The following is a 22,500-nucleotide window of genomic DNA, read 5'->3' on the forward strand; positions in this document are numbered from 1 at the left end:
ACAGCTGGTCCACGATATCTAAGGAAGTCTCGAGGTTTTGCTCACCTGAGGTAGAGTATCTCATGATAAGCTGTAGACCACACTATCTACCTAGAGAGTTTTCATCTGTCTACATACCACCACAGACCGATGCTGGCACTAAGACCACACTCATTGAGCTGTATACCGCCATAAGCAAACAGGAAAAGGCTCATCCAGGTGGTGCTCCTAGTGGACGAGGACTTTAATGCAGGGAAATTGAATCAGTTTTACCAAAAAACTCTCGACCACCTTTACTCCACACACAGAGACTGACCATAATTCTATCATCCTGATTCCTGCTTACAAGCTAAATTTAAAGCAGGAGGCACCAGTGACTCAGCAAATGCTAAGCTACAGGACTGTTTTGCTAGCACAGACTCAAATATGTTCCGGGATTCTTCTGATGGCATTTAGGAGTGTACCACATCAGTCATTGGCTTCATCAAAAAGTGCATCAATGACGTCATCCCCACAGTGACTGTACGTACATACCCCAACTAGAAGCCATGGATTACAGGCAACATTCACTCTGAGCTAAAGGGTAGAGCTGCCGCTTTCAAGGAGCGGGACTCTAACCGGGAAGCTTATAAGATATCCCGCTATGCCCTCCGACGAACCATCAAACAGGCAAAGCATCAATACAGGACTAAGATCGAATCATACAACACCGGCTCCGACACTCATCGGATGTGGCAGAGCTTGAAAACTATTACAGACTACAAAGTGAAACACATCTGAGAGCTGCCCAGTGACAAGAGCCTACCAGATGAGCTAAATTACTTCTATACTCGCTTCGAGGCAAGTAACACTGAAACATGCATGAGAGCATCAGCTGTTCCAGACGACTGTGTGATCATGCTCTCCACAGCCGATGTGAGTAAGACCTTTAAACAGGTCAACATTCACAGACGGATTACCAGGACGTGTAGGATGCGCTGACCAACTGGCAAGTGTCTTCACTGATATTTTCAACCTCAGTCTAATACCAACATGTTTCAAGCAGACCAAACATACTCCCTGTGATCAAGAACACTAAGGTAACCTGTCTAAATGACTACTGACCCCTAGCACTCATGTCTGTGGCCAAGAAGAGCTTTGAAAGACTGGTCATAGCTTACATCAACACCATTATCCCAGAAACCCTAGACCCACTCCAATTTGCATACCGCCCTAACAGATCCACAGATTATGCAATCTCTATTGTACTCTACACTGCCCTTTCCAACCTGGACAAAAGGAAACACCTATGTGAGAATGCTATTCATTGATTACAGCTCAGCGTTTAACACCATAGTGCCCTCAAAGCTCATCACTAAGCTAAGGACCCTGGGACTAAACACCTCCCTCTGCAACTGGATCCTGGACTTCCTGACGGGCCGCCCCCAAGTGGTAAGGGTAGGTAACAACACATCTACCACGCTAATCCTCAACATGGGGGCCCCTTAGGGGTGCGGGCTCAGAGCCCTCCTGTACTCCCTGTTCACTCATGACTGCAGGCCAGGCACGAATGCAACACTATCATTAAGTTTGCTGATGACACAACAGTGGTATCCCTGATCACTGACAACGATGAAACAGCCTATAGGGAGGAGGTCACAGACCTGGCCATATGGTGCCAGGACAACAACCTTTCCTTCATAGTGATCAAGACAAAGGAGATAATTGTGGACTACAAGAAAAGGAGGACCGAGCACGCCCCCATTCTCATCGACGGGGCTGCAGTGGAGCAGGTTGAGAGCTTAAAGTTCCTTGGTGTCCACATGACCAACAAACTAACATGGTCCAAGCACAGCAAGACAGTTGTGAAGAGGGCACAACAAAACCTATTCCCCCTCAGGAGACTGAAAAGATTTGGCATGAGTCCTCAGATCCTCAAAAGGTTATACAGCTGCACCATCGAGAGCATCCTGACTGGTTGCATCACTGTCTGGTACGGCAACTGCTCGTCCTCCGACCGCAAGGCACTACAGAAGGTAGTGCGTACGGCCCAGTACATCACTGTGGCCAAGCTTCCTGTCATCCAGGACCTCTATACCAGACGGTGTCAGAAGAAGGCCTTAAATTGTAAAAGACTCCAGCCACCCTAGTCATTGTTCTCTCTGCTACTGCATGGCAAGCAGTACCGGAGCTCCAAGTCTAGGTCCAAGAGGCTTCTAAACAGCTTCTACCCCCAAGCCATAAGACTCCTGAACATCGAATCAAATGGCTACCCAGACTATTTGCATAGGCCCCCCCCCTCCCCCCTCTTTTACACTGTTGCTATTCTGTTATTATCTATGCATAGTCACTTTAATAACTCTACCTACATGTACATATTAACTCAATTACCTCAACTAACCGGTGCCCCCGCACTCTTATTTTTTTAAAGGTATTTTTTGTTTTAGTTAATTTTTAAATGGCATTGTTGGTTAGGGCTTGTAAGTAAGCATTTCATCGTAAGGTCTACAACTGTTGTATTCGGCGCATGTGACAAATAAGATTTGATTTGATCTGAGTGGGATTTTCGATTTTGATCTCTGGTGACCTTTCTCACCTGAACCTGCAAAGGATGACCATGGCTGTACAGAGAGAAACCAGAGAGGTGCTGTACCCCACCGTGTACAGAGCCTTCACCGACACGTAGTACATGTCCTGCAGTAAACAACAACAGTAAATCAAGAACACATATTCATCAGGGATATTAGCACAGACTGATGCATATACTCATATGTTTGGCATGACCATAAGGAGTTGGCAAGAGAGCAGAAACAGACTGTCCTCCAGGCTAAGGATTATGGGCAATGAGAGTGAGGGTAAGACAGTGTGGAGTGCTCACCGGATGCTCGTGGGTTCCGTTGGGTTTGTCGAACATGCAGGCATCCACATAGTGAGGGAAGGTCTCAGACCAGCCGTCCTCCGTACAGTTACGACTCACCTTCCCTAGCTCTACACACATAATAAACTATGTCAATGGTTAACGCATACAGTAGATTCAACATTTCAAAACATATTCTATTCTTATTTACAATAAAAGTGACTCCAAAATGACACAATACATTATTTACCATTAATTTCTATTGGGCACAATGTAATGTGAAACACAACCAAAACAAACAGCAAAGGCATCCAACAAATTTGTAGTCACAAGCTTCATGTAGTCATTTCATGCTATGAATAAGGGACCAAATACTTAACTTTTGACTACTTTAATACAAATGTAAGTGAATTAGTCCCAATACTTTGGTTCCCCTAAAATGGGGGGACTATGTACATAAAGTGTTGTAATTTCTAAACGGTTTACCCAATATGCATGAAAATACCCTAAAATTATGGCTGGCAGGCTGCACTTTAGCCTCATAGTCATTCTATCATTTTGAATCCAAAGTACTGGAGTACAGAGACAAAAATAATAATAATTGTCACTGTCCCAATACTTTTGGAGCTCACTGTATTTACCAGATGATAAGACAAGAGGTGCAAATCAATGTTAGTTACAATAGATGTACAATGTGGATGTTAACATAAAACAAATAGACAGAGTCATGCCCAAAGTATTGAGATAATTGACAGCTGTCAGTCACTGACCATCATCCTCCTCGCTCATGAACTGGATGAAGAGCTCTGGACAGCTGACCACAACCACCTCTCCCACCCGGGCAGGCTGCCAACACGTCAGGTTATCCCACAACCATGGGCACACTGGGGGCACAACACAACACAGAGATGGTGAGTACCATGATTCAATAAAAAGAGCACAACACTCACAACATTCTTAGACCTTCTTCCGTGGTTGATGGAAAAACACCTTTGAAAGACAAAGATCTGATCTTATAGATTAGAAACAGCTATTGAACCGAAACCTGAGTTAGTTCTGTGGTCAGTGTAAATACTGTGGAAGTACCGATGTTACAATGGGGTATCCATGGGACAGCACAACCTCAATGCTAAGGATCCCTTTTTCGGCAAGGCCACATCTGGCCAGCAGATGGCACTAGAGGCCAAGAAAGATGCAACTGCTCAGTTTGTATAATGCAAACAATGGTAAATGGGTGTTTTCTGGTACTGCTCTAGTGTCTCTCTGTCTGCATCCAAAATTGCACTCTATTCCCTTAGTAATGAACTACTGACCAGAGGCTTTATCTCTAGGATGGTGTGTAGAGTGATGAGGTTTGTCAGGCTTGTCTGGAGGGCTGTGAGGAATACAAAAACACTCAGTATGTCATAGATGGTAGTGTGTGTGTGTTTGTGTGTGCGTGTGTACGTGTGTGAATGTGTGTATAGGGGTGAGTAGCTGTGTGGCAGTCTAATAACACTGACAGTGACTCTGCCAGACTCCCAGTCATTGATATTCACAACCATAGAGACCTCCCTCTTTCTATCACCCTCCCTCCCTCATCTCCCATACTCCCTCTATCCCTCCCCTCCCTTCCTCACTCTATCCCTCTCTTTCTTTCCACCTCTGTCTCCCTCTCCCTCTATCCCTCTCTTTTTCCACCTCTCTCTCTCTCTCTCTCTCTCTGTAGGTGGAGAGTAAGGTGATGTCTAACTACTTCTGGCTGTTCCCATACTCACTCCCTCTGTCGCTCTCCCTCTATCCTTCCCTCTGTACCTCTCTCTCTCTCTCTCTCTCTCTCTCTCTCTCTCTCTCTCTCTCTCTCTCTCTCTCTCTCTCTCTCTCTCTCTCTCTCTCTCTCTCAGTTAAACATTCACATGGTCACATTCATGCTCAGGTCACATAAGAAGAGAGACAACATTGAGTTCTTCTTTCTCTTTCCCTCTCTTCTTTTATGTAGAGAAAAGGGGTCAGTGTGTTTGGCCTTGTTTTAATTCCAGCCACATCGAGCCACAGTGAAAATAGCATCAGAGAGATGCAACCAAGGTCTGAGAAACTGCATCTCTACTGAGACAGAGAGAGAGAAAGAGACAGAGGGAGAGAAAGAAAGAGAGACAGAGAGAAAGAGAGAGAGGCAGACAGAGACAGTGCGAGTGAGAGAGAGTGAGAGAGAGAGAGAGAGAGAGAGAGAGAGGGAGAGAGAGAGAGAGAGAGAGAGAGAGAGAGAGAGAGAAAGAGAGAGAGAAAGAGAGAGAGGTATGGCATGGCACAATGTTATATTAGCACACTAGGGAGGGGGGGGGGGGGGTGTTAACGAGGGCTGGAAACTCAGGATACTAGACAATGAGGACGCTGAGTCAGCTAATATAAATCTCTATAAGTCTGGAACAGTATTGGTACAGGGCAACCCCAAACAGTTTCAGCTGGACTTTAACCTAATCAAATAATTAGCCCAGCAGGAATAGCTCTCCCTTGAGAAAGATACCCTCACTCCGAGCGGGTCAGACCAGACCTTTTCATTATATAACCCCACAGAGGAGCAACCCCAAGTGGAAAGTCAAACCCTCAGCAGAGAGTACTATCCCCTCATTGAAATGAAGGATACATTTTTCTACTGGAGGTAAGGCAGGTGGAGCTGGAACAGCAGGTGATTACACTTCAGTCAGCACAGACCCAGACAACAGCCCAGCACAACAACACCCCCTTAACCAGACCCGGAAAGCTGGAGGTGGAGAGAGACATATCTGCACTCTGGACTGTGGTGAGACAACTTCAACAATATAAAAAGCAAGAGCAGGAGAAGAACAGAGCACTAGAGGAGAGGATAAGACTGCTGGAGGAGAGGGTGAGGGGGATGGCGTGTGACAGAGAGGTGGCCAACCCACTAGAGAGGTGGCCACCCCCGCAGAAAAGCCAGCAGAACAGCCCACACCAGACCCTGACCATAGCGTCGACATCACAGCAGAACAGACAAATGAAGAACCCCAAGCACAGGGGATCTCACCCCCTCTGACCACCCCCCCCCCCCCCCCCCCCCCCTGTCAGCCACCCCGAAAGCCCTCCTGACAAGCCCCCCACACCCACTGAGGCCATAAACAAGACACAGATTGTACTCCTTATAGACTCAAATGGGAAATATACACACCACACACCCAGCGCGCCCTAGACCTTCTGTCTGAGGACCAACTAGGTTCACATAGCCACATAATAATACACACAGGCACAAACGACCTGAGAACACAGCAGGAAATGGTGGCCACAGCACTGAAGGGAGTGATTGAAAAAGCTTCTTCTACTTTCCCCAATGCACAAGTGGTTATAACTGCCCTGCTAACGTTAAAAGACTTCCACCCTGCTACCATACAGCAGGTAAACCAAGTATTTCCTGTGACTCTGCCTCAAAACCAAATGTTTTCCTGGCCCACCACTCCACCCTGGACTAGAACAGCCTCTATGACCAGGTCCACCTATACAAGGCAGCAGTGCCCACCACTCCACCCTGGACTAGAACAGCCTCTATGACCAGGTCCACCTATACAAGGCAGGCAGCAGTGCCCACCACTCTACCCTGGACTAGAACAGCCTCTATGACCAGGTCCACCTATACAAGGCAGGCAGCAGTGCCCACCACTCTACCCTGGACTAGAACAGCCTCTATGACCAGGTCCACCTCTACAAGGCAGGCAGCAGTGCCCACCACCCACCACTTCACACAGAAGCAACAGATCAATAGACACCCCGCCCAGACCAGCGAGACACTCTCCCAGACCTGCGGGACCCCCCCTGGACCTACACATAGAGGACCCACGCCGAGAGGACCTACATCCAGACCACAACACCACCGGCCACATACACACCCCCACCCCAAACAATCAACACCCCCCCAAGTCAACCATGCCCACACCCCATTTAGGCCCCCTCAGATCAGACCTATGCCCCTCCTGTCCAAACCATGCACCCCACCCCTGCAAAGAGGGCCTCAACATGGAAGTCACACATATGCCCAGGCCATGAGCGGGCCAACAGTCCCAACCCCCACTCTCACACTCGCCCAAGCCAATGTACCAGATGCTCAGCAGGCTGTCCTCACACTTACTGGCCTGAGGCCAAACCACAAGGCCAACCACATTGGACACTTTATGTAACACAAAGCCTTCACTATCTCATCCTGGAATATCCAAGGCCTGAGGTCATCTGCCTTTAGCCTAAAGAGCTGGAACCTGAAATCGGAAATACAGTCATTGTCATCCTACAAGAAACCTGGTATAGAGGAGATGGACCCACTGGTTGCCCTCTAGGTTACAGAGAGCTGGTAGTCCCATCCACCAAACTACCAGGTGTGAAACAGGGAAGGGACTCAGGGGGGTATGCTAATTTAGTATAGAGCAGACCTAACTCCATTAAATTAATCAAAACAGGAACATTTTACATTTAGCAAGTCAGTTAAGGTTTTACTGCTAACCTACAAAGCATTACATGGGCTTGCTCCTACCTATCTCTCTGATTTGGTCCTGCCGTACATACCTACACGTATGCTATGGTCACAAGACGCAGGCCTCCTTATTGTCCCTAGAATTTCTAAACAAACAGCTGGAGGCAGGGCTTTCTCCTATAGAGCTCCATTTTTATGGAATTGTCTGCCTATCCATGTGAGAGACGCAGACTCGGTCTCAACCTTTAAGTCTTTACTGAAGACTCATCTCTTCAGTGGGCCATATGATTGAGTGTAGTCTGGCCCAGGAGTGTGAAGGTGAACGGAAAGGCTTGCTGTCTCTGCCTGGCCGGTTCCCCTCTTTCCACTGGGATTCTCTGCCTCTAACCCTATTACAGGGGCTGAGTCACTGGCTTACTGGTGCTCTTTCATGCCGTCCCTAGGAGGGGTGTGTCACTTGAGTGGGTTGAGTCACTGACGTGATCTTCCTGTCTGGGTTGACGCCCCCCCTTGGGTTGTGCCGTGGCGGAGATCTTTGTGGGCTATACTCGGCCTTGTCTCAGGATGGTTAGTTGGTGGTTGAAGATATCCCTCTAGTGGTGTGGGGGCTGTGCTTTGGCAAAGTGGGTGGGGTTATATCCTTCCTGTTTGGCCCTGTCCAGGGGGTATCATCGGATGGGGCCAAAGTGTCTCCTGACCCCTCCTGTCTCAGCCTCCAGTATTTATGCTGCAGTAGTTTATGTGTCGGGGGGCTAGGGTCAGTTTGTTATATCTGGAGTACTTCTCCTGTCTTATCCGGTGTCCTGTGTGAATTGAAGTATGCTCTCTCTAATTCTCTCTTTCTTTCTCTCTCTCAGAGGACTTGAGCCCTAGGACCATGCCTCAGGACTACCTGGCATGATGACTCCTTGCTGTCCCCAGTCCACCTGGCCGTGCAGCTGCTCCAGTTTCAACTGTTCTGCCTGCAGCTATGGAATCCTGACCTGATCACCGGACGTGCTACCTGTCCCAGAACTGTTTTCAACTCTCTAGATACAGCAGGAGTGGTAGAGATACTCTTAATGATCGGCTATGAAAAGCCAACTGACATTTACTCCTGAGGTGCTGACCTGTTGCACCCTCGACAACTACTGTGATTATTATTATTTGACCATGCTGGTCATTTATGAACATTTGAACATCTTGGCCATGTTCTGTTATAATCTCCACCCGGCACAGCCAGAAGAGGACTGGCCACCTTTCATAGCCTGGTTCCTCTCTAGGTTACTTCCTAGGTTTTGGCCTTTCTAGGGAGTTTTTCCTAGCCACCGTGCTTCTACACCTGCATTGCTTGCTGTTTGGGGTTTTAGGCTGGGTTTCTGTACAGCACTTTGAAATATCAGCTGATGTACGAAGGGCTATATAAATACATTTGATTTGATTTGAGTTAAGAACAAATTCTTATTTACAATGACAGCCTAGGAACAGTGGGGCTGTCATTGTGGGGCTGTTGTTCAGGGGCAAAACAACAGATTTTTACCTTGTCAGCTCAGGGATTCGATCTAGCAAACTTTCAGGTTAATGGCCCAACTCTCTAACCACTAGGCTGCCTGCCTCCTCTGGCTAGAAGTTCAAAAGGAAATTATCTTAACAGAGAAAAATGTCCTCCTGTGTGCTACCTATATCCCCCCACTAGAATCCCCATACTTTAATGAAGACAGCTTCTCCATCCTGGAGGGGGAAATCAATCATTTCCAGACCCAGGGACATGTACATGTCTGTGGTGACCTAAATGCCAGAACCAGACAAGAACCTGACACCCTCAGCACACAGGGGAACAAACGCCGGCCTGGAGGTGACAGCATTACCTCCCCCATATACCCCCCTAGGCACAACTACGACAACATTACCAACAAAAACAGGTCACAACTCCTTCAGCTCTGTCGCACGCTGGGTACATACATTGTCAATGGTAGGCTTCGAGGGGACTCCTATGGTAAGTACACCTATAGCTCATCTCTTGGCAGTAGTACTGTAGACTACTTCATCACTGACCTCAACCCAGAGTCTCTCAGAGTTCACAGTCAGCCCACTGAAACCCCTATTTGACCACAGCAAAATCACAGTGTACTTGAACAGAGCAATACTCAATCATGAGGCATCAAAGACAAATGAACTGAGTAATATTAAGAAATGCTATAGATGGAGCGATTGTAGTTTGGAAACCTACCAACAAACAATTAGGCAACAACAAATTGAACTCCTTTTAGACAACTTCCTGGACAAAACGTTCCAAGGTAATGGTGAAGATGATAACTTGGCAGTAGAAAATCTTAACAGTATATTTGACCTTTCAGCTTCCCTATCTAAAAATATAAAAATCTCAAATAGAAAACTGAAGAAAATGAATAACAATGACAAATGGTTTGATGAAGAATGCAAAAATCTAAGAAAGAAATTGAGAAACCTGTCCAACCAAAAACATAGAGACCCGGAAAACCTGAGTCTATGCCTTCACTATGGTGAATCACTAAAACAATACAGAAATACACTACGGAAAAAGAAGGAACAGCACGTCAGAAATCAGCTCAATGTAATTGAAGAATCCATAGACTCTAACCTCTTCTGGGAAAATCGGAAAACACTAAACAAACAACAACACAAAGAATTATATATCCAAAATGGAGATGGATAAACCATGGATAAACCACTTCTCCAATCTTTTTGGCTCTATAACAAAGAACAAACAGCAAAACATATACATGATTAAATACAAATCTTATAATTAACTATTAAAGACTACCAGAACACAGTGGATTCTCCAATTACCTTGAATTAACCTGTTGCGACTCTAGGGGCAGTATTTTCATTTTTGGAAAAAAATGTTCCTGTTTTAAACAGGATATCAGGATAACAGGCTCTCTTCACAAACACAAACACACCCCACAGAGCCCCAGGACAGCAACTCAATTAGACCCAACCGAATCAGGAGAAAACAAAAAGATCATTACTTGACACATTGAAAAGAATTAACAAAAAAAACTCAGCAAACTAGAATGCTATTTGGTCCTAAACAAAGAGTACACAGTGGCAGAATACCTGACCACTGTGACTGACCCAAACTTAAGGAAAGCTTTGACTATGTACAGACTCAGTGAGCATAGCCTTGCTATTGAGAAAGGCCGTCGTAGGCAGACCTGGCTCTCAAGAGGAGAGCCAGGTCTGGAGCTGCACTTCCTAACCTCCTGCCCAATTTATGACCATATTAGAGATACATATTAGAGATACATAGATTACACAGATCCACAAAGAATTCGAAAACAATCCCGATTTTGATAAACTTCCATATCTACTGGGTGAAATACCACAGTGTGCCATCACAGCAGTAAGATTTGTGACCTGTTACCACAAGAAAAGGTCAACCAGTGAAGAACAAACTTCATTTTAAATACAACCTGTCACACCCTGACCTTAGAGATCCTTTATTCTCTATTTTGGGTTAGGTCGGGGTGTGACTAGGGTGGGCATTCTAGTTTTGTTATTTCTATGTTGGCCTGGTATTGTTTCCCAATCAGAGGCAGCTGTCTATCGTTGTCTCTGATTGATCATATTCCCACCTGTTTGTTGTGGGACCTTGTTTGTGTGTAGTGGCCTGTGAGCACTCCATGACTTCATGTTTCGTTTTGCTCTTTATTGTTTTTGTGAGTTTCATTTCAATTAAACATGTGGAACTCTACATGCGCTGCACCTTGGTCCATTTATTCCAACGAACGTGACACAACCCATATTTATGCTTATTTATTTTCCCTTTTGTATTTTAACCATTTGTACATCGTTACAACACTGTATATATACATAATATGACATTTGTAATGTTTTCATTCTTTTGGAACTTCTGTGGTTGTAATGTTTACTGTTAATTTGTATTGTTTATTTCACTTTTGTATATTATCTACTTCACTTGCTTTGGCAATGTTAACATATGTTTCCCATGCCAATAAAGCACCTTAAATTGAGAGAGAGAGAGAGACTCTGACAGAGAGATATTCAGTCTGACAGCCTAGCATCTGCTCTCCATGGTTTATCTCTGCTTCAGCTCAAACAACATCAGTATCAAGGACCAGCCCTACAACTAGCCCTACAACTAGCCTACAACTAGCCGTAACATTCCCCTAATGATCTTCTAGCAACATAACATAATTTTACCTTACATAATATAATGTAACATAACATTATCATCATACCTCTAAAATGTGCCTACAAAAAACAACCCCTAACAATTCCATTCTGTTCAAGAGACAGACAATTTTATATAGCACAGCCATATTTATCATGCGAATCAATCTGTCATATGTGTGTCTATCACCAATCTCTCTGCTGGTTTAGCTCCTCAACCAAGCCTCCCTCCTTCTATTTCACCCTCCCTCTCCCATACTCCATCTATTCCTCCCTTCCTCCATCTCCCACCCTCTCTTTATCCCTTCCTCTCTCTCTCTCTCTCTCTCTCTCTCTCTCTCTCTCTCTCTCTCTCCCTCTATCTCCAATCTCTCTGCTGGTTTAGCTTGAGTGCTCTTCAACCAAGCCTCCATCTTGACAGTCTGGACACACACACACACACACAAGCTCTCATTCCCCCAACACCCCCCTCTCCACACACACATCCTCTGCCTCTCTCCCCCAACTGCTTTCTACAAATTTGTTTTGACAGCTGGTGTGTTCATACTCTCAGAACAAACCACACAGGAGAGGTTTTCTCTGTGAAATAACTCAGGGGAGGCTGCATGTATACTGTATGTAGTAACATCCTGAGCTGTACTGAGATCTGTGTTACAGGGTCCGTCGGGGAGAGGAGGGTAAGGCTGTGGGGCCTGGAGACTGTCTCAATGTACTGTGCGTAGAAGCAGCCTGACCTGTACTAGCTTTACTGGGTTGTCACAGGTTCTGTCGGGAAGAAGGGAGGAAGGTTGTGGGGCTGAGGAGCTTCGAGACTCTATGGTTTAATGTAATCTTCTCTTCACACATCATCTATCCTTCCTGTCACAGAGAGACGGCTGTCACTCACTGGCTGTCAGATCACATTATAGAATCAACACAGGGTCGCTTTATGTTTGTTATTTGTTCTTACGTTCTCTATTTCTTCCTCTCTTTGTCTCACTTTCTCTTTCACGTCCTCTCTACCACGGTAGAACAACAACAGTGCCGATTATGACTTACATGATACTTGGTCAAGACTCATACATATAATGCTTCTCAGTATCCTTCTGTCTATCAGTCTCATACAACACACTGTAACTGGCATCTACCGCTGGGAACAGCTATGCACTGTATGTATGTCTACTCTGTGAATAATCATGAATATGTCAGAGCAAACCAAAAATCTAACCTTTAAAATGATAGCTGTGGATTATGGAGACACAATGTACCCTGAAAAACATTAGAATCCCAAAAGATTGGCTGTATCTGAAATCCTGTTTTCCTAAATAGAGAAACTGAAAGGCAAATCGAGGAATACCTGAAGCTGACAATAATTAATCTAACTGGCACACTAACATTGCAAAATTGAATTACAGAAATGGGGAGCTCTGTATGTGTGTGTTGCTAGGTCTGTAAATGGTCCATATTCACACTTGTCACTTTAAACTTGTCAGATTACTGCCTAACTGCCACAGTTTAGCACAGCTGAATCAATGGTGCTAGGCTGCTAATGAAAATAAAGTGTTTCATCAATATTTAATCTCAAAATGTGTTACCTCGTCAATCTCTAACATATGAATAGAGGTATAAATACTGACACTACAAAACCCCACAAGAGGAGAAGCTGGAAGATACTGTAAATACACCAAACAGATAGACATAGACACACATACGGAACCTACTAAACTCTAGGTCGTTTTCTGGGTCATCCTCTGCCATCCTCTCCATACATTTCTCGTGTTCTCTCTTGATGACACAGTCAGAGTGGTGGAGACTAGACACCTGCAACACAGAAACATGATCTCATTAGAATATATCAAAACAGTGGGATTTAACCATTCTAGTTATATGTCACCTTAGCTGACATATTAGTTCTTAATCACATATGGTGACATACAGAACTATTTACATGGGTTAGAGGTCAGACTACAACAGATCATTACAGACCACCATGTTTAGACATACAGGCCCCAGACTACAACAAACCGTTACAGACCACCAAGTTTAGACATACAGGCCCCAGACTACAACAAACCATTACAGACCACCATGTTTAGACATACAGGCCCCAGACTACAACAAACCATTACAGACCACCAAGTTTAGACATACAGGCCCCAGACTACAACAAACCATTACAGACCACCATGTTTAGACATACAGGCCCCAGACTACAACAAACCATTACAGACCATCATGTTTAGACATACAGGCCCCAGACTACAACAGATCATTAGGAGGATCTTCATTTGAGACAGTTTCCTACAGCAGGAAAATAATATTGCAGCAAAAGGAATAGTGAATTATTATGTGAATTATAATTATTGGACAGTTTATTTGGGGTTGATACATTTTTCGTAAGGGAAAATTAAGTCTGGAAGTGGAAATTACAAACTTCAGAAGCCTTTTTAAACCTCACACTAAAAGTTTTAAATATCCTGCAACAGGGTAAATCAAATGAAGATCCTACATCTGTACAAGCATTGACCACAGACCATTAGGAATACACAGAGGGACGCTGAACAGAAAACCACTTACACAGTTTAATTAGCTGTGTACATCCACCTGTTTGTGTTGCTTACACACCAGTGAGCAGTCACAAGACGTGCTATGCAGAATTAGCTCAGTTCTGCTTAATGTGCTATGTTCATTACTCATGAATATCGAAGATAAAGGCAAGAGTTAAGCCATCCAGGACACAGAGGGCATTTGCCACCAGAAACCAGAACACACACGGAACACCCCCAACATGACAACATGACAACACATAAAGATGAACCATAGATGAACAGAACAGACACTGTATCATCACTGTATTAAGACAAAACAGAGGCAAGCTCATAGCAACAGCCAGGAGCCTGGAGCCACGTACAGATACATGGAGGTCAGGCCCTGAGAGACCCTCTCTGCCACCCCACGCAGCCTGCTGACGGATGCACAAAGCTGGGCTGCCTGTGGAGGGCAAGGGGGGTTGAAAAGGAGAGAGGGGACACTGCCCAGCCTTTGTGCTGGTGTCAGCCCTCAGTCCACGCACACTAGCCCTGGGAGACGTCGGTCCAGCCACGTCATCCTGGCTTTATGAACCTCAGCAGCTCCATGGGGGAGAAGGTTATTATATTATATCCATCACCACCATAGGAGGTGTGGGTTCTTATACTCAACAGAGTTACTGACGTCAGCAACACAACATGGGCGCATACACAGACTGGCTGGAACAACAGTTATTGGCTAGAACCAGTGTAGACATTGACTAAGTAACAAACATAGAAAAAAAAACAACTGTCTACAACTACTGATACTGTAAATAACGACAGTTTTGTGTCCAAAATGAAAGAAAAACACATCACTTGATAAAAAACTATTCCTATGTATCCATAGCTATTCACAATGAGGCATTAGAATTATAGGTCTTCACGGGTCCAACAGACTCGAAATTCTGAGATCCGACCTGTGACCCTAATGGGTCCAGACTGAGCTGGGTTGAGCCTGATATAATTGCCACGGGTCTTGGGTATTTGCAATTATAATTGATTTACCGAATGGACCCGATATGACCCATCCCCTGTTAATTTAATGTGTGTGTGAGCTCGTTATCTGTAGCAGCCAATTGCAACTCAATAAAACGTATAGCTTATGTCCAGCTGAAACTGGGTCCTCGGGACAAGTTGTGATATTGTATTAAAGATGAGAAAAATGTTGGCACGGCCAAATGGTGTGCAAGTCGCTATTCAGGCTTTCTAACATTTAAATATTGTATTATCTATTGTTTTTATCATTATTATTATTATTATATATCATTATTATAGGCCTATTTAAGAATCTAAAACAGTTCTTAAAATATGCAAAAAGTGTTTTGTTTCATTGTGTTGAGACATTTTTGTTGGCTAAAAGACAGTTCAAATTAAGTTTGGACAGTCTTTTTAATTTTGTGGTCCGTATTTAGTTTGAGATACAGTAGGTTAAAAGTAGGCCTGTTGTAAAATAAATAGCATTAGCCTATTGCTGTCATTTGTTGGCTAGGCCAACGATAGGCACTCGCCTTTGTTGGTAATTTCTGCAATTGAGGCATAGCCAGTGAAGCTTTAAACAATTTCTTTAAATATGCAACAAGTGTTTGTTTCATTCTGTTGAGCCATTTTCTTTGACCAAATTAAGTTCCAACTGTAATGTTGTGTTTGTCACAACATAATAGAATTACCAGCCTACTATAGGGCTACACTCACTAATGAAAAGGAAAAAAACAAAACTTTATTTAATACCGCAATATAATAATTACCTCTTCGTATTTTCCCTATAAACAATGCTTGAAGCTGTAAACAATGCTCCAGGTGGGAAAGAAAAGTGTGGAGTGCGATTGAGATTGCGTCATCTGTGGATCTGTTGGGGCGGTATGCCATTTGGAGGGGTCTAGGGTTTCTGGCATGGTGGTGTTGATGTGAGCCATGACCAGCCTTTCAAAGCAATTCATGGCTACCGACGTGAGTACTACGGGGCGGTAATAATTTAGGCAGGTTACCTTCTCTTTCTTGGGCATAGGGACTATGGTGGTCTGTTTGAAACATGTATGTATTACAGACTTGGTCAGGGAGAGGTGGACACTTGCCAGTTGGCCCCCACATATTTTGAGTACACATCCGGGTAATCCGTCTGATCCTGCGGCTTTGTGAATGTTGACCTGTTTAAAGGTCTTGCTCACATGGCTACGAAGAGCGTGATCACACAGTCGTCCAGAACAGCTGGTGCTCTCATGCATGCTTCAATGTTGCTTACCTTGAAGCGAGCATAAAAGGCATTTAGCTCGTCTGGTAGGCTAGTGTCACTGGGCAGTTCGTGGCTGGGTTTCCCTTTGTAGTTCGTAATATTTTTCAAGCCCTGCCACATCTGACAAGCGTCAGAGCCTGTGTAGTAGGATTCAATCCTAGTCCTGTATTGAGGACTAAGCTACAAACAGAACGGAGTTAAATGATTCCAGTCTGCCGTGAAGCATTTATCCATGCATACGGGTAAGAATTTAGCTACATTTTCAGATATAAGTTTCTAATTTAGTCAGAAAGCCATTTTTATTGCAAGTTAAAGCATTCTGTTAGTTAGCTAGCAAACGCTAGCTTGCTGGCTCGCAAGCTAACGTTACCTGTATGATCTGTGTAGTAATATTAAATGAATCAGAAATCCATTTGCATTGCTAGTTATAGCCTAATGTTAGCTAGCTAACATTGAACTTAGTTTGTTAGCTTTAGCTACCTGCAGATTCATACTACAGCTATGACAATGTTTGTATTGGTAGTAGTATGAGTTGGGATTATGCCGGTTCATTGTTTAGCTACCTAGCTACCTACATGTCTAAACAAAAGACTCCATTTAGGCCGGATTATTACATGACCCATCAAATTAGTCAGGTGTGTATGAGGGTGATTGTGGCCATCTATTGTATTTCATGTGTTCAGGTCTAGCTAGACAATAGAGACCCATCCACTTAGCTAGATGTGGCTGGGGGAGGGGTTATAGCATTTTGGGTATCAGTGTGTCGGATAAAAGCGTGGGGTTGCAAAGGGTCTAAAATTTTACAGTACATTTCCTGAATTTTCCCAGAAAATTTTCATGGGAAGTTAAGCCCTGGAATTTGGGGAATGTTGCTTAAATTCATCAAAAAAGTTAGCTTATAACAGTGAACCTTTTTTTTGTGGGATACACATAAGGCAATTCAAGGTTTTGTGGCATATTCTGGTTAAACTATCTCCAATTCAATGGAATTGGAAACCTCTGCATGCACAATGCCTTCTTCCATCACATGTACAACATTCTCAAGATCTTGCACACTAATGAGATGCTATTGAGCCCACACTACTACACTGTCTGAGCCAAGGACTACATGCTTTCTGGTAAGTTTTGATTACAATACTGGCTGGGGTGAATATATTTTATAGGACATATATAATTTTATAATTTTAACTTCTTTGGGGTAGGGGGCAGTATTGGGTAGCTTGGATGAAAAAAGTGCCCAAATTAAGCTGCCTGCTACTCAGCCGTAAAAGCTAGAATATGCATATAATTAGTACATTTGGATAGAAAACACTCTAAAGTTTCTAAAACTGTTTGAATGATGTCTGTGAGTATAACAGTACTCATATGGCAGGCAAACACCTGAGAAAAATCCAACCAGGAATTGGGAAATCTGAGGTTTGTAGTTTTTCAACTCAGCACCCATTGAAGATACAGGGTGAAATTAGTTATGTTTCACTTCCCAAGGCTTCCACTAGATGTCAACAGTATTTAGAACCTGTTTTGAGGATTCTACTCTAAAGGAGGGGCAAATAAGAGCTCTTTGAGTGAGTGGTCTGGCAGAGTGCCACAGCCTCGGTCTGGCGCGCTCACGTGAAAGGTAGCTACGTTCCACTTCATTTATACAGACAAAGGAATTGTCCGGTTGGAACATTACCAAAGTTTTATGTTAAAAACATCCTAAAGATTGATTCCATACTTAGGTTGGCATGTTTCTATGGGCTGTAACGGAACTTTTTGAACTTTTCGTCCGACGTTCGGCCTGAACGCGCTTTTGGATTTGTTTACCAAACGCCCTAACAAAAGAAGATATTTGGACATAACTGACGGACATTATTGAACAAATCAAACATTTATGGTGGAACTGGGATTCCTGGTTTGTTTTCTCCGTAAAGTTGTTTTGAAATCTGACAGCGGTTGCATTAAGGATAAGTTTATCTAAAGTTCCATGTATAATAGTCGTATCTTTATCAATATTTATTATAAGTATTTCTGTAAATTGATGTGGCTCTCTGCAATATCACAGCATGTTTTAGAACTACTGAACGTTACGCGCCAATGTAAACTCAGACTTTTTTATATAAATATGAGCTTTATCAAACAAAACATACATGTATTGTGTAACATGAAGTCCTATGAGTGTCATCTGATGAAGATCATCAAAGGGTAGTGATTCATTTTATCTCTATTTTTGCTTTTTGTGACTCCTCTCTTTGGCTGGAAAAAATGGCTGTGTTTTTCTGTGGCTTGGTGGTGACCTAACATAATCGTTTGTGGTGCTTTCGCTGTAAATCCTTTTTGAAATCAGACACTGTGGCTGGATTAATGAGAATTTTATCTTTAAAATTATGTTAAATACTTGTATGCTTGAGGAATGTTAATTAGGAGATTTTTTTTGGGGGGGGGGGGGGTTCCGCTAGCAGAACCCCAGTCCTAGACAGGTTAACTAGTAAATAGTAGCCTACAGCAAAGTCTGTTTAAATCATTTGTAACTTGTTAACAATTTCTGCTAGTCAGTTTTCGCTAACATGTGGGTTTTAGCTTGCTTGAGCCTGCTACCTGAGGAGTGTTAATTCACCTGTTTCCAAACATGTTTCATTTTTAAATATTTATCTTACAAATGAGGTGTTTAATCTAACTGCTTAACTATTTATCTGCTCATGGAATTGTATTTTTTTTTACTCTGTTTTTTCTCATCTTTACAGGAAAATGCTACAGGCACTACCTGATGTGTGGAGACATTTCACTGCAGCTAATGTAGAAGTAGAAGCTGTGTACATTTGCAAGTACTGTGCCAAATCATATGTGAAGAATGCAACAATGATGCATAATCATCTGGCCATGTGCATAAAGTTCCCTCAGCGCTCACAACAAGCAACATCTGACAAAAGTCCCTCTACTTCTATTCCAGGTGAAACTGATGAATCAGACACCTTATCGATAGCAACAGCTCATGGTCCTCCTGGAATCAGACACCTTATCGATAGCAACAGCTCATGGTCCTCCTGGAATCAAGTTTTTTTGACTCAGTGGAGGAACGTAGTCAGAGAAATGCTGATGAATGTCTTGCTCGAGCTGTGTATGCAACTGGTTCACCTCTGATGCTCACAGGCATTGTGCATTGGAAGAGATTTCTGAATGTTCTCCGCCCAGCATACACCCTCCAACCAGCCATGCTTTATCTACTAATTTGCTGGATACAGAGTTCAACAGAGTTCAAGTGAAGGTCAAGCAAATCATAGAGAAAGCAGACTGTATTGCAATCATCTCTGATGGGTGGTCGAATGTTTGTGGGCAAGGAATAATTAACTACATCATCTCCACCCCTCAATCAGTATTCTACAAGAGCACAGACACAAGGGACAACAGACATACCGGTCCCTACATTGCAGATGAGCTGAAGGCAGTCATCAGTGACCTTGGACCACAGAAGGTATTTGCACTGGTGACAGACAATGCTGCCAACATGAAGGCTGCTTGGTCTAAAGTGGAGGGGTCCTACTCTCACATCACACACATTGGCTGTGCTGCTCATGCATTGAATCTGCTCCTCAAGGACATCATGGCACTGAAAACAATGGATACACTCTACAATTGAGCCAAGGAAAGGTTAGGTATGTGAAGGGTCATCAAGTGATAGCAGCAATCTACCTCACCAAGAAAAGTGAGAAGAATAAGAGCACCACATTGAAGCTGCCCAGCAACACCCATGGTCCTTCTTTGGGAACACACACACCAAAGCACGCAACAGGCTGACCAATACAAGAGCTGAATTGGTGGCGATCCGGGCAAATTTGAGGCTTTTTGAGCCTGACAATGAGCCATGGTTGGAAAGTGAGGCCTCAGTCAGGGTGTTGAGTCTGTTGTTCAAGAGGTGGACATTGAGGAGGTCCAGGAAGAAGACATGGAAGCCTGAGAGGAAGACAACCAAAGCTTTAGTTTCTAGACTATCATTTTACAGATGTATGTTGAAAATGTTTTTGGGAGATGCGATGGATCATTGGGGATCATTCAATATTCCCGTTATTTTGTTGTTCAGTGAAATCATCCCATGTGAAGAGTCAACTCATTTAATTAAAGTTGAATTCGTAACTAAATAGTTTTTTTTATTTCTATTGGAAGGATTTAATCATTTGCAATTATGTCTACTTATGACAAGGTAAGATGTTTATGTTTCTGTCTCCATATTATATGGTAAATATATCCAATACAAAAAACATCTACATTTAAATGGTATTCACATTAATTTGCAAATATTTCCTTTAATTCCCATATATTCCCTTTAATTCCCATATATTCACGTTAATTCCCAAGGAAAGTTTCCACCACCGTGTATTCCCCAAAATGTGCAACCCTAGTTACAAGTTTATCAACTTTCAAAGCGGAATTACTTTCCCATTGTTCCTCAACTGCAGTGTATGATATACCATTTTATAGCTCTGAGTCTCTACTTTCATTCAATGTATAATTTTTTTTTTTAAATATCCATTTTTGCTCCTTTAGACTGAATTGAGGTGGTCGGTCACATATCTGCCTGTGTGTGTGGTCTTTTGCGCTGTGTCCTCTCGCGCCTGGCTTTGTCAGGGTGATTTAAACGATCCCAGAGCAACATTAACTGATCCAGAAAGTGTGCCGCCCTCCCACTGCATGGTTTGATAAGCTCATCATCGGCTAATTGGCCTGGATCAAGACTCGATCTCATCATCATCCTTATGTAGCGTATTGGCGTAGCGTTTCACTGTATTATCACGACACTATTAGACCATCGCTGTGTCCGCACACATTGTATTATCACGTCAGTCAATACAGGTGGCGTATCTTAATTTGATCATCTTGTTATTGTAGGAATTGTCCTGTGCAGCAGGAAATGCAAACGTGTAATCTATTCAAGGTTTAAAAAGGCTTCTAAAAAGATTGTAATTTCCATTTTAATATTTCAGACTTGATTTGTCCTACCGAAAAATGTATTTTTATTTATTTAACTAGGCAAGTCAGTTAAGAACAAATTCTTATTTACAATGACGGCCTACCCTGGCCAAACCCTAACCTGGACGATGCTGTGCGCCACCCTATGGGACTCCCGATCACGGCCGGTTGTGATACAGCCTGGAATTGAACCAGGGTCTGCAGTGTTGCCTCTAGCACTGAGATGCACTGCCTTAGAGCGCTGCACCACCCAGGAGCCCAGTATCAACCCCCACAAAAATTGTTCATTAACTATAATCCACATAACAATTCACATTTCCTGATCCTGAAGGATCATTCTCCTGCTGTGTGAAACTGGCTCACATCTGTAGTTGATACACCAGGTGACAATGCAGACACATTGTAGAGGTGGAGAATCACTAACGCATCACTAGGGACTAATCTTAGGCCATTACAATATGATGGAAGGATTATTTCATAGCCACAATTAGAGGTGGAGAATCAGTAATGCATCACATCTCATCTGCTGATATGAATGAGTGAGATGACATCAGTTCGCCAAGATTAGGCTACTGATGTAGACCTATCCACAAGTTCAGGATATTTGTTCTGTTTCAGGAAAATCACCCACACACAGTTCTGCTTTAGTCCATTGTTCATGCGGAAAATGAATTGAAAGTATTTCTGATAAAAATGATCTTTCTAAATGCAATACATTGTGTGGAAGTGATGACGCGCACACACGCACGCACACACACACACACACACAGACACACACACACACACACACACACACACACACACACACACACACACACACACACACATTATACACAGTATACACAGAAATACTGACAGAATACACTTTAGTGGAGATGTATCATCGGTGCTAATTAGTATGGTGTTGCTAAGCAGCAGGTAGTCAGGCAGAGCGTATTGGAGTGGAGACAGAGGATGAGAGGAAAGCACCACACGACAGGAGAGCGAAAGCGAGAGAGAGTGGATGCATGTGCGCAAATGTGTGTGGCCTTTGTTATATGAGTTATGGTTCATAAACATGAGTTAGTCATGTTTATTGATGAGGGCCATGTCATCCTCCGACTCTGTAACCCAGGCAGGATTAGAGGCCTGATTTGCATTATAAACAGACTCTCTGATTCACCTCATCACTCCATTCATCCCACTCTCTTTCCTCATCTCTCCCTCTCTCTCTATCTCTCTGATTCACCTCATCACTCTATGCATCCCACTCTTTCCTCATCTCTCCCCATCTCTCCATCTCTGAATCACCCCATTTGTACCTCCATCCTTATCTCTTTCTAAATCACTGCTATTCTCCATCCATCTCTCTCTGTCT

The 22,500-nt window shown here is 43.5% G+C and overlaps 1 protein-coding gene across 2 annotated transcripts in view; it reads right to left on the minus strand.

Annotated features, from left to right (window-relative positions):
• The window catches only part of adcyap1r1b (adenylate cyclase activating polypeptide 1b (pituitary) receptor type I), a 65,036-nt gene that overhangs the window by 28,073 nt on the left and 14,463 nt on the right, over nucleotides 1-22,500 (minus strand). For both annotated transcript variants that reach the window (NM_001124641.1, XM_036976501.1), the window contains 4 exon segments: nucleotides 2,555-2,652; nucleotides 2,837-2,946; nucleotides 3,586-3,699; nucleotides 13,121-13,220. In NM_001124641.1, coding sequence (NP_001118113.1) covers nucleotides 2,555-2,652; nucleotides 2,837-2,946; nucleotides 3,586-3,699; nucleotides 13,121-13,220 — 422 coding nt within the window.

Source organism: Oncorhynchus mykiss, chromosome 5, assembly GCF_013265735.2.
Source record: "Oncorhynchus mykiss isolate Arlee chromosome 5, USDA_OmykA_1.1, whole genome shotgun sequence".
NCBI lineage: Eukaryota > Metazoa > Chordata > Actinopteri > Salmoniformes > Salmonidae > Oncorhynchus > Oncorhynchus mykiss.